Genomic DNA, 17,877 nt, shown 5'->3' with positions numbered 1-17,877 from the left:
GACAGAAGACAGTGTTCTTCAGAAACGTAATTCTTTGATGAGACTAGGTTTGCCTTGTTTACAACTGGCAGGAAGAAAGTCAAGGAGTGGAAGAGCAGGCACAATGCAGGGAGTCAGTACTCTACAGAGCATAGCCAGAGAAAACATGGCAGAAAGAATGGCTCCAAAGCAATGCTCTTAAGGGTAAGAAAATCCATTTATATGACAAATAGTGACAACCAGAAAAAGAACAGCACATCCCGGGTTCTAAGACAGAAAAGAGCTTGATACCTTCCCTGAACTGTCAAAAGGCAATTTTTGGCTAGACTACAGCAAGACCTTACTGGGCCAGGTTACTTATACCTTTTTTCGACAGCAATAGAAAACCACTGAAAATTTTCAGGCAGGAGAGGGACATGATCTGATGAAAGCCGTTGGAGTCAAATGGATGAATTTTACAATATATCAGTTTTACCTCAATAAAACTATTAGTAAAAAAGATTTCAGTTACTATTTCCCTACCATTAGCAGTTAGAAAGTTGTAATTACTTGTTTATCCTTGCAAAGAACTCCAAATAGGCTGTAGTATGATGAGGGCAGTGACCAAGTTTACTACAGCTCACCATTCCACACACTTAGATTTCAAAGTATGAATAAAATAGTGAACAATACAAGCAATCTTTAATCAAATGTTAATTTTTATGATGTGATCTTTCACTCTGTGCGTTACTCCCAGCCCCCCAGGATGGATGTACTTTCTAGAAAAAGACTTGTGTCTTTCATTAACAACATGGTAACTTGAGTTACCACAATTATTATGCATTTCTGTATTGAAGCATCACCCTAATGAATGATTCAAATGGCACTAAAGGCAGAGCCAGCCTTCATCTAACTGTTGAAATAGATCGTTGTCCTTGGCGGCCTTCCAAATCACATTCTACTACTATCATCTTCCTCTTCCCTCTAGGCAGACCACCCTTCCCATTTCTCACGCAGGATCCTTTACCAACTTGGTGAAAGTCACCCAACTTACCTTGTACCCGTTTTCTTCTATGTACAAAATGTACCATAAGAGTAATACTACATGAAGGAAATCTTCACATCATATCTTGAAAATAAATGCCCTAAAATTAAGTCTAAATATTTTCCAGGTCTGAATTATGCACACTAGCTGAAGGAAAATGAAATGTATACATGTAAGTCAGGGAAGATAGATTAATACCAAAGTCATTTGAAAATACTGAAGACTGAATCATCTGGCAACTCTCAAATCAGGGAGAGTCTATGTTTAAATGCCAATTGTTTAATCACCATGTTTGTAAAACAATGGTCTAAGAGAATTAATCAAGGATTGTTTACAAGGCATTGCCTAAACTCATGTACAAAGTCTTGATTGGTTTTATACAGCTGTGTTCAGACACAGCCAACAGCACCCCGGATCAAACACATGTGATATGATCTAGAGGTGATGTAATTGATGAAATCTAGCATAATTTACAAACCCAAGTGAGTGTTTTGGTGTCAGTGAAATCACTTCTGGAAATTATATCCATGTTTTCAACAAATATTGTCATCATTGCAGAGGCAAATATCGAAACGCATATATATTTAGTACTTAGAAAGGGAGAAAATAGTTTTGACACATCTTATGATCAGTAGGATTCCCTTCAAGATATCTCTCTCTGCTTTCTCTCATATATTTTAATCTCTTCCCTGTGCAAATGAAGTTTACTGAGACAAAGGAAAGAATACCACCGTGGCAATTAGGCAAGTAGCACTGATTTTTGGTGTTTGGTGTAAGCCCACAAAACAGCAGTTATAATTGTTAATATCTCCAAGAAATAAGAAAATGGGCTTTAAAGAAATTCCACTTAGTACAACAGGGAACTTGGAAACTTGAAGTAACTTAGCAATGGCATTGTAGAGTTTACAAATGTGCTTACTGCACAGGATAGAATGCAATATTAAAGTAGACAAGGGTCAATAAGCAGGCATCAAAATGTACAAGTGGCCATGTAATCATTGGCAAAAAAAATAAATAAATAAAAGGAGAACAACTTTTATGAGAAATACAGACAAAATTTATATAGATCTTCTTTCTTAGTCTTCATTTTACTAATTGAAAATGTTGGCAAAGATACAAAGAAAAGATCATTCTTACACATGGTTCATAGGAATATAAATTAGCATAGACATTTTGGAAAATGATGGAGTTTTCTTAAAAACACTAAAAAAAGAAAGTTTCCATATGATCCAGAATTCCCACTTCTACATATAGAGATGTGCCTTGACTTGTGGTGGGTTTACATACCAATGAACTTATCCTAAGTTGAAAATAGACTACATCAAAAATGAATCTAAATTGAGTCAGATCAGTGGCATGTACCTTATAATCCCAGCTACTAGAGAAACTGAGACACACTGATTAAAACTTTGAAGTCAGCATGGGGGAAGGGAAGGGAGGGGAGGGGAGGGGAGGGGAAGGGAGAGAGACTTGGCAACTCTACTATCCACTGCAGAGTACTTGTTGCTTACCCTGTGATCCAGTGGTTGACCTGGAATCATGGCTCACTGCAGCTGTCCAGCATCATAACAGAGTATCATACTGCATATTGCTAACCCAACTGCTCATATCATCGCTTACTGACTGAAGTTTTGGTGGTCAGCTTTTTTGATTAGTGTTTTGCTTAGTGGCTTTGGAAAGAGTCAGGACTTAATTCTCAAAATGTCATGGAGTATGTGTCTGTTTGTGACTATAGAAATTTGTTCAATAAATCAAAACTCATTTTCAAGTAATAAAGGTAGACAGTGGACTAAAGGTCAGCAACATTTCCCAAAGCTTCTTTCTTTTCCCACTTTTCTTCACTCCTTCATCTGTTTACGTATTTCATCTGTTCAGTAGCCATTTCGATTCTATTAGGCTTTTTACAGAGGCCTTAGAGGTATTTGACATCAATATTACAAACTTGAGATCAGTATGTTGGTAACACAAAAAAAGAGAATTGTAGCAAAAGGTAGGAATAAAGAAATACCTTATACATAGTGAGACTGTAAGTGAATCTGCACCAGCAGCCAGCCAACTCCTCTTAGACAGGAGCCCTAATTTTCTATCACTGACTTTAACTCCTGTACTTTTCCTCATAACCTCTAGGTGCTCAGTGGACATTTTCAGTGTCATTCTCTTTGTAGAGGTTTAAATGGGAATCGAACTCAACATTCCTACTTATCGTTTTCAAATAATCAGCTCAGAAAATGAAATCTAGAACTTCAGTGAAAAGTGCAATGCCTTGGAATTTTGTGATACGAGGCAAAGCAGGATCGGGAACCAGCAAATTCCTTCCCCCACACAAAAGAAGTCTTCCAATAGTTCTCTTTCAGCACGCCTTCATCCTCCTTTTCTTTACCCTTCCTCCTTTCAGGATATAGGGTGTTCAACTGCTATCACATCAGTGTCCTTGATGAAACTGTTAGAGACTCCAATCTCAGTTTTATTTTAATATTTTATATATATTTTTAAATTTTCTGTGTATGGGTATTTTACCTGCATATAGGTGCACCTGTGTTGTTGAGGTGAGAAGACGGCATTGGAACTGGAGTCATGGACAGTTGTTAGCCACCACGTGGATGCTAGGAATCGAACCCAGGTCCTCTGCAAGAGCACTGACTGCTCTTAGCCAGTGAGCCTCCAATTTCAGTTTTCTATACACTTTAGATGATATTTACTTATAGCTACAAAATGACTAGAAATGACTGCATGCCTTCAATCATATTAGAAGGCAAGCAGGTGCCCGCCCAGCGCTGCTCAACTATCAGCACTGCTCTTACCTTCTTTCACTCCACCCATGATGATCATATATTCATGTTTCCCGCTATGCTTCTAGGTTTTGATGGTCACTTCCATTACATTGTTTTCTTTATAGAGATCTCAGTAAACTTGAGAAAACAGTCCCGCCTCTATAAATGATAAAGAAAAAAAAGATTAAGAGACATTTGTGAGCAAACAAAATAACGTTCAGCTGAGGTGACAGAAGGAAAGCAGAGCATGATCCAGCAGTTGCTCATGTCCCAACCTTACTAACTTACCTAACATTCTTCTCTCTACCAATAATCTTTGCACATCCATTTTCACATTTCACCTTCTATGTGTGGATGTTTCTGTTGTGTTATTGTATTTATAGACACGTCAATCAGCTCAGCCAACTCTCACCTCTGGGTCTACAAGTGATCATCTCAAGAGCTGAAAATTAACTAGTTTGTGAAAAGGTGCAATGCCTTAAAATGTTGTGATGGGGGGGCTGGTCTGGAGAGATGGCTCCATGGTTAAGATCACTGGCTGCTCTTGTAGAGGACCTGGGTTTAGTTCCCAGCATCCACATGACAGCTAACAACCATTTGTAACTCTAGTTCCAGGCGATCCAACTCCCTCTTCTAACCTCCTTGGGCACTGCACCACACAGGTGCACCTACTTGCATGCAGTCAATGCATTCATACACATAAAATAAAAAATAATAAATAAAATATTTTTGAATGCTGTGATAGAAAAGTAGGATCAGGAGACACCCTTCATGGGAAAATGGTCTGCTCACTCAGTCTGCCCATTCTTCACAAATTATACCCTAGATATGTGTCATTCAACCCTACTATATAAGTTTCTCTGTGAAAATTGCTGAAAAAAAAACTAGTCTAGCTCTCCTATAACCTCTTTGTATATTCTATTTGTGCATATCAAACATACAATGTCAAAATATGACAGAAACACAAAATATTTCAAAATATATTTAGTGGGAAGAAAACTAAACCCAGAGATTGACAGTTACTGCCACCACATGCCCCTTTTTGTTTAACGTCTTACATTTGGTGATAATCTGTTATATTAACCCCATGGCTAAAACTGTCTTTAAAAATCTAGTGTCAGTTTTCTGTGCCTATAGACTATATTTACACACTCACTTGTGGAATATAATGAATGTGATGAAAAAGGCAATATGCTTTGAACCATGTCTGATGAAAAGAGGTTAAGCTAGAGTCAGCCAGATCCTGCCCAGTAGCCAGTACTGTTCTCTGACCTTCCTTTACTCTACTCATGACCTTCCCATCTTCATTTAACCTTTGTACTTCCGATGGAATCAGTAAATGCTTCTGTTCTACTTTTCTTTTAGAAAGTACTGATCTCTGTAAGTTTTAGCCAAATATTCCCACCTTTAATTCTGTAATTTTTCAGCACAAGCAGTGAATTCTAGTTCCATCTATGAACACTTGAAATGCCTTATCATGTTCTGACAAGGGGCAAAACAAGATGGGAAGCCTTTCTTTCCCTGTCCTTAATAAGAAATTTAATCTCCAATATTCTCCCCTTTGCCACAATTCTTCCCCCTCCCCCTCCCCCTCCCCCTCTTCTTCTTCTTCTTCTTCTTCTTCTTCTTCTTCTTCTTCTTCTTCTTCTTCTTCTTCTTCTTCTTCTTTCCTAGATATTTGTTGGTAAGTTCTCTTATACTAATATATTTCCTTAAATTATCTAACTACTCCAATCTGTTTTCTATATCTGTACACTCTATTTATACACATCAAAATTCAATCTGGAAATAGATCAGAAACACAGCACAGTTTGAACCATGGAGGAAGGAAAACTGGTTTCCTAACATTCTTTTTCTTATTACTTCCCTGCTCTTTCCATTTGCTCTCTTCTCTTGTAGATAGTTTTTGGTCACCTCTTTCATAATATTTTCTTTGCTAAAGTTCACCAAACAATGAAGTCTCTTTTGTTACTTAGGACTTCTATTTACAAATGTTACCAGTTCGACCTATTGGTATATAGAATGCAGACAATATGCTTGAACACATGTTAGAATAGGAACAGGTAAGCCCTGAACTGGTCACTTTTGCCCCTTTATTGTCAAGTATAAGTTCCTTATTTTTTGCAGTGATATTTCCAATTTTTATTTTACTCATTTTTAGATACAGAGTTTTTACCATCTCTATAAAATGAATGTGTTTCCGGAGATTTAGAAAAGACTCCCTTTCAACATACTCACCTTTTAGTGAGACACCAAGCAAACCAAATCAAGTGGGGAAATTTAGAAAGCATTATGACCAGGTGATATTCCTTAAAATGATGAAATAACAGAAAATAATGAACTGTGAGCCAGCCAGTTTCTCTCTCTGCATCAGACTTTATCTTCTAATTTCTATCATCTTGCCACTCTGCCCCACCTCTAGCATTAATCTATTGCCTTATTCACAATACCCTGGCTGTTGCCTAGGCTCCTGTCACTGTCCTTGTATTGTTTCCAAAAATCAGTAGCCTCAATTTTACCATGCTACTGCTTGTGGGTATCTTCTGTGATGAAAGTTATTTAACAAGACAGTATAAAAATGTATATTCCCTGAACATTTGTGGCATGGAGTCCTAGGAGCTGTACATCACTTGTCCTTAACTGAGATTCTCAATTCTGAAATAACTGCTCCCCCTTTTCTTCCATTTTGATGTATCGTCTCATGATTGCTAAATGATTAATAGTCACTTCTCCTATGTCAGTGTCTTTACCAAACCTACGGGAAAAAATCGGGCTTATTTTCAATCATCATAAATGAGGTTTTACACAATATAAGCTTGCAGTTTGTGAAGGAAAACAGTGAATGCATTACAAAATTGAATCTGGGTGAAATTAGTCCACGAGCCAGCTGACTCCTTTGGCTGATTTGGCACTTCTTTCCTTGCTTCCATGGCTCCATCATTGGTGTTCCTCCCTTTTCTTTCCTGTGATTGTCCAAATGTTTAACATTGATTTCATATTTGTAATGCTTTTAGAGATTCTTCATCTCAGTTTTCTCAACTTAGGACCATCTTGTGGCCCAGTCTTAAAGGTAAATTTGGTAAGAATTGTGGATAAGTTAAATGCCTTAAAATAATGAGATAGTAGATGACTGTGAACCAGGATTCAGCCATTCCTTTCCCTTACCCAGGACTTGTACTCCAGCGTTTAATATCTTTGTCTTTCATCTTTTTCTTTTCATTTACCCAAGTTTTGAAGATGACTTCAAAGATGACACTATTGTGTCAAGACTATACAAAATCTTTAGATAGACTTACCTTCAGAATGATCTTTAAGGTCTCTGTATAGTCAAGCAAGAATTAAATTTGAAGAAAGTGATAAACAAGCACAATGTCTTAATCAGATGGGTGGATACAGTGAACAAGTAACCAGCCAACTTTCTTTCTCCAACTTCCATCATCTTACCATGACCCTCCCTGTAACTACCATTTTATTCCTCTCTGCAGTCATTTTATATGCTGTCTGGTGTCCTGTTTTGCTATAGTGTCTTTACACTTGTTTCAGGGATACATTGCCTCAATATAATGCTACAAGAGTTGTGTGTGTCCAGCCAAATGAGTAAAATCTACCCACAATCATGTAAAACCATGATGCCTTAAAATTTGGAAGATAGAAGCCTAGCATCGTCTGCCTTTTAGTCTGGACTCATCTGTTGTACTCTGCATTGTTCCCACTCTCACTCCTTCCTCTTTTCTCATTTACCTGCTATGTATCTGTACATTACCTTTGAAGCTTTGACGTATTCATTATTTCACTAAAGCTGTGGGTAGTTTCAGGCGTCAATGTACAACTTTGCCAATTATGGTTTCACAGAACAATAGACTCTAACAACTTGCTTTAGAAATGCTTAGGAAAAAAATGCTTACAAAAGTGAGATACAGGTAGAAGGCAGAGACGGAGCCAGCAAAATCTTCTTTACTGGCCATCCCCTCTCTCCTCCCTTCTGTCTTTTCTACCACTGACCTTCATCCTTTTTTGTCATCCATGTGTTTGGTAATAATTATTTCTGCTCTGTGAGTTTATTTTGAGAGACTTTAAGAGAGCTTAGCCTCTATTTGACCAACATGAGAACTACCTATCTAAGGGTAATTCAATTGTCTTAAAATAATTACAGTGTGCAAGATAAATAATTCCATTTTCTGTACCTTAGAAAGCAGGCTCTCCTGATCACTATCTTCCTACCACTTTAGAGGGTTTTAAGGAAATCCCATTTCAGTTACCTCATCATGAAGATGGTGGATCACTACACTATGTGCTGGCCATTAGAATGACTTTTAAACCATAGAAACAAACTGTCAAGATACTGTGAATAAGAAAATTTTACACAAATGCAACAAAGGCAGAAATGAGATCAGGAGCCAACTTTTGCTATTTAGCAACAAGACATTTCCTTTTACCTCCCTCAGCATCTATTACCACCTTTCTTTTCCTCCCTCACTTCTGTTCACTTTCTCAATGAACCTGTGTTAGTGCCTTCTGCCTTTATCACCTGATAAGACTTCAAGGTACTCAGTACAAACTAGAGGTATGGATGCTATACCAACTCAAATTAAAGAACAAATTAATTTGGCCTCCGTTGACCTTGCTTTGTGCCACCATGGACACATGCCATAATGCAAGTACTTCCAGACAAATTTTAGATTGAGATGTGACAGGACTCATTCCCTGGTTGACTGAGAAACTTCTAGGGTCTCCATGTTATTGTTGAAATGTGGTCAAGAAATTAGTGTACACAAAGACTGTTACAGATGTCTTCAAATTACAATAAATTTATTAGATAATAGAAAACTAAAGTGGGAATATGTGGGGCCCTATGTAACAGGGCAAAGTTTCCTAGGATGAATTGGAAGTAGCAATTCTGTGTGAGGTGTCCCAGAAGAGAGCAATACGCAGTGGATTTTGGAGTGCCCAGGTAGAGATGTCTTAGGTGTGAGCCCTGGGGAGACCACTTTAGAGAACTTGGGTGACAGAAACACCAGATGGTAACCAGAGCAAGTTAAGGAGCAAATGGTGGATGCTATACAGATGTCAAGACTCGTTTACGGATACATGTGAGACATACCCTGGGGTTTATGCTCTCATACACAACCAAGCTGTCAGGTTCACTCCTGGGTATTTCTGTGAATCACAAACAGATAAAATACTCATTACAAGATTGTGAACCAATCTGTTATGTTCAGTATGTCAAGGTGAAGAAAAGATTTTTATAGCATTTCTTAGGGTCAAATATGTTCAACGTTCTCTAGGCACTATATATGCATTATGTTTGTAGTCTATGAAGAAAGATTGAAACTATACATAAATGAAAAAAAAATTGCTTGAAATCAGAACCTGTGTTTTTCCATGTAGTAGTTATCACAAACACAGTCACAGACACCAAAACAGAAGGGTGGATATTTTCTCTGTCATGCCTATAGTTTGAAAGACATTGTGTCTTGAGAATTAGCTTTACATCCAATACCTTTATTGGTAATAAGTGTTCTCAGGGAAAGAAGTCTTCATTTCATTCTTAGTCTTCCAACAGATAAGGTAAGCAGGAATGCATGACTCCACCACCACCACCACAATCACGATTCTCCTTCAAATATCTTTCCAGGGTTTTACTGACATTTTGCTGGAAAGAGTCATGCATGGAGGGGCCAATATTACAGGTTTCCAGATTGTCAACAATGAAAACCCTATGGTTCAGCAGTTCATACAGCGCTGGGTGAGACTGGATGAAAGGGAATTCCCTGAAGCCAAGAATGCACCACTAAAGGTAATGTTCCATGACACACAGAAACCAATGGCTAGCTTCTTAAAGCTTAAAGCTTTCGATGTGGCCTTTATGTACTTACAGTCATAAGTGGTCTTCCCTCATAAGTTATTCAAAGATGCTTTAAAACACAACTACAGTTGATTCTATTGTTTAACCTTCATCCCCAAATAAAGAAGCTACAGAGAATGAGAGCTTTTAAAATCCACTGTTTGGAAATAAGTTAACTTAATTTTTAAATGAATTTCATTTGTAATGTGCTCATAGTAATTTACAATATTACAAGAACCTGAGTCAGGCAAAAGGTGGAGGCAGTGGAAATATGGAAGGAAGATTGATAGTCTGAAACAGAAAATTGGATTTTACATTATTTATGTGATTGCTCCATGTTAATAAGTTCCATGAATCTCAGAACACCCAAGTGAATTAGTCTCTATTACAGAATGTGTGGTACCTATATGTATATTGAACAGAAATATTTGCCTTTCTGCAAGTGTCTTTAAAAATAATTAGATTACCTACATTGCTCATTTCCAAAAAACTCAAGGTAAGAATATTAAAATCAAAAAGTCATACTTAAAGTGCACATTTTTAAATGTGTTCCCTTATGGCTAGAAAGCCTATTATTTAAAACTCAGGAATTAAAACAGATAAATTAGAAATTATTCACGTTACACGAAGAGATCCTTTGAATATATTTTTTAGTAATTAATTCCCTCGGCATACCAATTCAAGTATGAAACTACCTTTGAATTCCTCTTTCCTCCTACAGTAATAATGACTGTAATATAAGAAAAGGAATAAAGCAGAGTCAAAACTTTCCCCCTTAAAAAAGAAAGGTATGGAAATGTCTCCTCTCTCATAGTTTCAAGATCTCCTTCCTCCCTGGCAAGAAGGGTTGAGGAAAACGGTAGCAAACATAGAGGAGAGCAGCGATTCATTCTGTACGACCCATACAGGCCTTCCTTAAATGGGTCCCATCAGCACCTAATACAAAGGAAACTCTAAACAGCTGATGTATTCTAGAAAACTCATGAGCTAAACATAATTTGTGCATTCAATTAAGTCATTCACTAGTTAAGTGCTACCATGTAGTTGTAGAGATTACACGTGGCAGAGATTTCCAGGGCAGTCCCATTTTAAGCCATTTTGCTTTTCAGTCAGACCAGGTGTCCTCACTTGGCATGGTAAATATGGTCACATTCCCAATGAAGAATCTCTTACAATGAAAACCTTTGTAATGTGCTAAACTTGCATTATTTCTCCTACTATATTCAGGTGAGCTTGTAAAAGTCTACATTTCCATGAATCTCCTATCGACAATGCCTTGTGATGCTTAGATTTAATGATTGTAGAAGACAAATGTTCACTCATTATTATTTTAAGAGTTCCCTACAATTTTCAAGATGCTATGTAAGATACAAAAAAATGAGCAAGAGTAAAACATATTAAAAAGGATATGACAGACTTGATTATTTCTGCTCTAAAAATGTATAACTTGTAGAAAAGATAATGAAAACCATATCAACTCTGAGGTATCCATTAGTAACACCTAATGTGTATAATACAGCATGCTAGACTCCACTAAAAAGAAATGCTTAGTCTTGTAAGTAAAACCCTACAAATGGCTTAAGAAAACACCAACCACTGTATTAAATCAATCAGACAAATAGCCCACTTGAATACTTGATACACAATCTATCTCATTGGGAAATAAAAATTATCTAGAGATTAAAATCGTGATGCTGTTAAAATTATATTTTATAAAAATTTCTTTTTAGGTTTTCTTGGAGGGAGTGGGCATTTTCATGCAAGAGTAAATCAAAAATGAATAAAGTAAAAGATTAAATAGCTCCTTTGGTATGGCTTGGGAAGAACTGCATTAAGACTGCTGACAATTTATGCCGTAGGTTGGAAAGCAAACCACTACTCTGGTGGCTTTAGGTAGTGCTAAGGTGGGAAGACACAAAGATTTTTCTTCATGAAAGAACATATACCCCTGTTATAGTCATACTTGATGATTTACTTCTGAAAGAAAAGTAACATGAGAAAAATAAACTGGTAGTTGTAGAAACAGCAATGAATTCACTCTCAATCTTATTTGGACATGCTTTAGAGAGAGAGAACTCCCCTTAGGACATTTTTGCTACATTTTAAAAAGGCAACAAGATTCTATATTCTACATGTATTTGTCACCCTTGCAAAACAGAGGCCAGTTTATTTTAATCATACTTTGCTGATTCGTTTAATGAAAAAGCACCCAGCATTTCAAATTACAGATAATCAAGTGACTATCTGTATCAAGTGACTAGCTTCATCCCGAGCAGAAGGTATCAGTATATCCAAGGAATTGAAAGTAAGCATTCTTGTCTGAAAGAGGTAGCATCATGAAGGATTGCCTACAAATTGTCAACGTTATCAGATTTAAAACTCAATAACAATTGTAATTTTCTACAATTGAAAACCATCTTTGGTTTTTGCTACCCCCTGGGAAACAAAAACTGATTTATTGCTGGCCAGAGGTCTTAGCTTGCTAGAAACATGGTCCAGGCAGAAATGATTAATGTTTCCTTTCAAATTAATTTCAAGCTGTCTAACTTAGCTATTTCCATTTTCCCCTAAGTAAACAGCAGATCTGAATTTTCTATTACAAACAGCAATAACTCAGACTTGCTTTAGGATATGCTATTTCTTCTGTAATCTATACATGTCATCCTTTAATATCACATGCATTTCTTCCTCTGTAAAGGACCCAACCTTCTATAGTCTCTCATTCAGTATAAGACAATTGAGAGCAAGAGAGAGATTCCCTTGAGCCATTTGATCTTAATAATCCTAGCACATGCACAGATGAGGTAAGTGGCATCATAGTAGAATGCATCAAGTCACGTTCACTGAGTTGAGATTTCTCAACTGAAATAATTAGGATGATATCTTTGAAGAGCAAATGGCAGAAATGAATGAAAATTATAAGGATCAAGGCAAGTTGTGAGGATGTAATTTGTTATGCTATCTTGTTTCCCATGCATCCATTATAGTATACATCAGCATTGACACACGACGCAATACTGGTCATAGCAGAGGCCTTCCGCTACCTGAGGCGGCAGCGAGTGGATGTGTCCCGGAGAGGCAGTGCTGGAGACTGCTTAGCAAACCCTGCTGTGCCCTGGAGTCAAGGCATTGATATTGAGAGAGCTCTGAAAATGGTAAAGACTTCAATTGTGTGTTGGGGTGGATGGGCCTTACAAAAACACAAAACGGGAGCCCTCACTCTTGAAAGAGGACATACTAAAAGAAATAGAATCCCACGGTATATGAAAAAGATAAACATGAATGGTTACCCAAATCTAGAATTCTACAAATAGGAAGTTCTACCATGAAGTTTGGAAAAATTATAAATTTAAGACAAATAAATCTTTAGTTCTGTGCTGTAATATGCATAGTAAATGAAACTTGGCGCGCTTAGGAGTTGTATGTTGAAAGTACAAATAGCTTCTAAATAACAAATCTTGGAGAAATTTGGCATTGAAGGAGGCTGAGATATTTCATAAGATGTTCCTAAATTCAAGATAGGCATTACAAAGGACAAGAGCATCCTTAGGCTCATCAGACAAATAATTAGCCTGAATAGACTTGGAACTGAGCCAGGGTGATAGTATTTCTGTTGTCAAAAAGAACACTTGTACTATTCTGCATGGTAGAATGCAGGAACATGATGCATTTTTCTAGGCCTACTTAAGAGGCTTTTGCCCAATCCTGTAAAAAAAAAGCCTAAAGAAAAGCACAAGGAATCAATGGATAGACCGTCAAATAGGTCACTTGTTTTACTATTTACTGGGTAGGAGATCATTTAAGGCTTCAAGCAGTGTTCCTTGAACAGATTCCATTATTTACACTAGGAGCAACATCACCCATTCATAGCCGCTTTCCAAGCAAGAGCTCTTTCCTGAATATTTTACTTTATGCCTGCCACATGTGCCTGCATGCATTAAAATGAGCCTTCAAGAGTACAAGAATCTCTTCTTTTTGCTTAATTATCCTGATGTTTGGGACATCCAAATGAACAAAGAAATAGGCAATGATAAGATAATTCTGAGCACAACCCAGCCATGAAGAATTTGTAACAGCCTCATAACGTACATCGTTTTGTGTAGTTGGCTCTCTTACCACTGCCCTAAATTTGCCAAGTTGGAAGCATTCAATCAAAAAAGGTTAGTAGCCCCTGTGTCTCTCTCCAAGAAAGAGATATGACTCATTCTCCCATCATGCAGATTTTTATGTCATTATGTCAGTTCCCTAACAAATGCCCTAAGTGTAGTTTTATGGAGGTAGCACTGCGAGATTTTGAAGAGCAGTTAATTAAATTCAACGTTCATAGCAGTTACAAGATTTGTATTGTCAGGTGGAACATAATGATGAGTGAAATATAAAACTCCCTCGCAGAGAATCAAAGGAGTTTTCATCAACAAAACCTCATAGGGCAGGAGCCAACACCGCCAATTGACTGTCCATTCATGACATAAACAACCACTTTCCACAAATAGAAAACTGGCCACCAGAATAGAGAATAAGGAACTAATTTGGCTACAAAAAACTAGAGTAATCATCCTACCAAATAGAAAAGTTTCTGCCTGTCTAACTCACTAATAAAGCTCAAGCACTAAGCCAGATAAATCACCTTCCTCCACAGACCTTACTGGTCAGTCACCTGACCACAAGGATCCTTCAATTCTTTCTACAGACCAACCTCTTTCTGTTGGCCAGAGAGTCTGGAAAGCAATGACTTTTTCCAAAAAGGAGATGGCGCCTCAGTGAAACTGTGCTGTTCAAAAGGACTGCAAGTGAGGCTGATCTAACGTACTAAATGTTTTACTTCATTAAAAGAAATCCCTTTTTACTTGAGTTAATTAAAAGTGAGATTACATGATGTGCAAACATCCCTCATTACAGCTAGCACATAGTTGTTTCTCAATAAATCATTCTCTTCCTTCAAAGAAATGTAACAAACAAAACCATTGCCTGACAAAGGCTCCTATGGGGCCTGCTTTAATGAATATATAACCATGCCATTTATTCAGGAAGTATTTAGTAAGCTGCTTCAACTATGTATCAGGCTCCATATTAGTATGCAAATGTGAGATAAGATGAAGGGAGCTCATATTTGAATTGTTAATGTGTAAACAAATGCTATAAAATATCTTAAAGCCACTTATAAGTTGGTTAATCATTTTCTCCTTACAATCTGCAAGTAGTGCAAACACCAGCCATAGCATGCTTTTCTTAAGTATCTGTTGCATATTCTGAGTCATTGAGACATGCTCAGTAAAATGTATTGACCACCTGCTCTATCCTCTCTCTTAAGCATTGATTTAGTGTCTGGAAATACAAAACATGAATGTCTCTCATCTTGAGATGCTCCTAATCCAGTAGGAGAGGCCAGAAAGACATAGATGATTAAAATACTACAGATCAATTCTGTGCAGGCATACTTGGATTAAAGAAGGGATTCTAGATGGGTTAGAGAGAGGCTGTTACTGAAATTCAACACCAGACCACGTCCTTAAAAATAGACTTTACAGCCAGGCGTGGTGGTACACGCCTTTAATCCCAGCACTCGGGAGGCAAAGACAGGCCGATGTCTGAGTTCAAGGCCAGCCTGGTCTACATAGTGAGTTCCAGGACAGCTGGAGCTACAGGGAGACCCTGTCTCAAAAAGATCAAAAAAATAGACTTTACATTGAGTACTAGTCCAATTCTACTCCTGCCCACCAATGGTTTGAATCATGGAATCTGAAATCTCTAGGACACTTACTATCTAGTTCACAAATCAAATTCAGATATGCTGGATTCTTTGAAATGTATGATTCTTAGTGAGACTTGAAGGCCTGAGGATTCTCAGCAATGAATAATTTCCTTAATAATTCCTATTTGATTTTTCTGCTCTGCCTAGTTCCTCTCAATCAATGCTCAAAACGGAATATAAAGAGCTCTTCATGGATCATAGTATGCATCAGTTCCATCCTTTGGAGACGTGATTTAGGCGTCAACAAAGGTCCATTTCCTTAACTAGAACTGTGATTTCACATGTTCTGCAAAGTTAGTGTTTACGTTTTTTGGGTCCATGGACACTCATCTTGCTTCCAAATTAACATATTACAGCAGTCCTTCAACAGAAATTCTGTAGTCTCAAACTGGTGGCAAGAAACCCCATTTAAAAAAGCATTCCCAAAGACTTGATATCGATTTTTTTTCTTCTACACTATAAGCCAATTTTTGATACCTTCTCATTTTCTCTAAGTGAAGGGAAGGAATTCTATCATTTTATCCTAAGGAAACAAGACATTATATACTTGGAAGTCTCTCCATCACTGGAGAGATGAATAATCCAGAGTGAAAGACAGATTGATAGATAGATACATAGTCTTTATTCAATGTTTTTGAACCATGCAGCAGGTAATAAAATCTTTCCTCTCAGCAGGCATGGCACCTTAGTAGTTCATAATTCTGATCACAGAACAAGGAAACATTGTGGCATATATGGAATCTGCATTTGTCATCCTAAACAGTAATGCAGGTTTCCAGTACTATCTTTGTTGTCTGATGTTTCTGACCCCTTAGACTTAATAAATTTCATCAGTCATTCGATCATCTCTCTATGGTGTGTATCTCTGCTACCTGTCTGTACCTGGGCATAGGTTGAATAAGAGGAAAGGGTCATCTCTCACTGTAATAGTTCATAAATGTGCAACCCTCTCAAGAAATAGGTAAATTCATTTTGATTAATAATTAATATAGCTGGAAACTGGCAATATGACACAGTGGGTAAAGGAGCTTGCTGTGCACACCTGATGGCCTGAGTTTGGCACCAAGATCTCTCAGTGGAAGGCAAGAACCAACTCCTGAAAGTTGTCCTCTGACCTCCACAATCAGGCTGTATCACACATACACCACTCACACACACACACACACACACACACACACACACACACACACACACACACTATGCACACAGAATAAAAAAAAACTTTTTTAAATTGTTAATATGTCTAGAATGTACTGTGATATTTACTGCATACCAGGTACTACTTGGAACCCACTTAACCATCCAAACAATTTTGAGAAATAGGTTCTTCTAGGATTTCCCATTTTATGGATTAGACCACTAATCCATGGTGTAGAAACCAGATTGTGTTCAAATATTGGTAATGTGAAGATAAGACAAAATGTTGGCCCCCAAGGAATACATAATTTAGAGGAATGCATTAACCTAGTTCAGTCTTAAGTATATTCTTAGAGAAGACTACTAGAAATAACAAGTCTTTGAAAAAGTGACTATAGACTGACCTCTTGCTGCATTTTATAGATACCCACTTCTATTGCCTACCCAAAGCTTCATAAATAAAAGGCATAGCAAGAACACGCTAGTGATGAAATAAAAGTCTGTGAAGACTTGATCTGCCAGATAGAATTCGATGACCTGAGATAGAAATTCTTAAAGATTGCAAGATTTGTCAATGGACCCCACCCAGTGACCTAGAAGGCAACAATGCAAAAGTCACTTTAACTCTTTACTTTGTTTTCCTTTTACCAGGTCCAAGTACAAGGAATGACTGGAAACATCCAATTTGACACTTATGGACGCAGGACAAATTACACCATTGATGTGTATGAAATGAAAGTCTCTGGCTCCCGAAAAGTAAGTAACCAAATAGACACCAAAAGAAAGTCTCTGCAAAGGTGATAACAATCCTACACAAGAAAAAAGGTGCTGGTAAATTTCTACTCAGTATATTTGCCTTCTATCTGATGAAGAGCATAGATAAAAGACTTGGAGTTTCAGAATGATCCAATTGCACATTTTTAAAGGAGGATAGCCCTCTGAGGCCAGTCCTCTAAAAGTAGTAGGCTCACAACAAAAGAGAAGGAGGGAAGGAATCACAAATTTTATAACATATTGCTATTTAAATAAAGTATTCCAAAACACATATGATTTTAGCAAAGGGAAAAAATGAAAATTAAGTCTTTTTCCAGTTTATCAACCCACCACCCAAAGTACTTTGGACAAAATACCTTCCTCTATAGCTGAATTTTATATGGACAGTTAGCTTCTTCTACATTACTAATAGTTGGGTTAGACATGAAGAGGAAATTTAGTAGCTATGTGATAAATCCTCAGAATGTTAACTATCTTGAATAGTATCTACAACCTACTCTTTCAACTCCCACATCTCAGCTTCCTGCAGTTCAGAATATTTTCCTGCTGTAGAGATTTTGCTATGGAGAAAATGATCATCATACAGTGGACTAAA

The 17,877-nt window shown here is 37.3% G+C and overlaps 1 protein-coding gene across 5 annotated transcripts in view; it reads left to right on the top strand.

Moving 5' to 3' along the window:
- Gria3 (glutamate ionotropic receptor AMPA type subunit 3) overlaps positions 1 to 17,877 on the top strand; it is a 289,158-nt gene that overhangs the window by 182,646 nt on the left and 88,635 nt on the right. For all 5 annotated transcript variants that reach the window (XR_003849681.1, XM_008833922.1, XM_008833921.2 and 2 more), the window contains exons 6-8: positions 9,410 to 9,571; positions 12,607 to 12,774; positions 17,160 to 17,264. Coding sequence is in view for 4 of the 5 variants with exons in the window: in XM_008833922.1 (XP_008832144.1) it covers positions 9,410 to 9,571; positions 12,607 to 12,774; positions 17,160 to 17,264 (435 nt within the window). In the remaining variant the exon portion in view is untranslated. The remainder of the gene's footprint in view (positions 1 to 9,409; positions 9,572 to 12,606; positions 12,775 to 17,159; positions 17,265 to 17,877) is intronic.

Source organism: Nannospalax galili, unplaced genomic scaffold, assembly GCF_000622305.1.
Source record: "Nannospalax galili isolate Female #2095 unplaced genomic scaffold, S.galili_v1.0 scaffold75, whole genome shotgun sequence".
In the NCBI taxonomy this organism is placed as follows: Eukaryota; Metazoa; Chordata; class Mammalia; order Rodentia; family Spalacidae; genus Nannospalax; species Nannospalax galili.
Note: the sequence above shows the minus strand (reverse complement) of the source record. Positions and strands in the feature narration are given on the sequence as shown.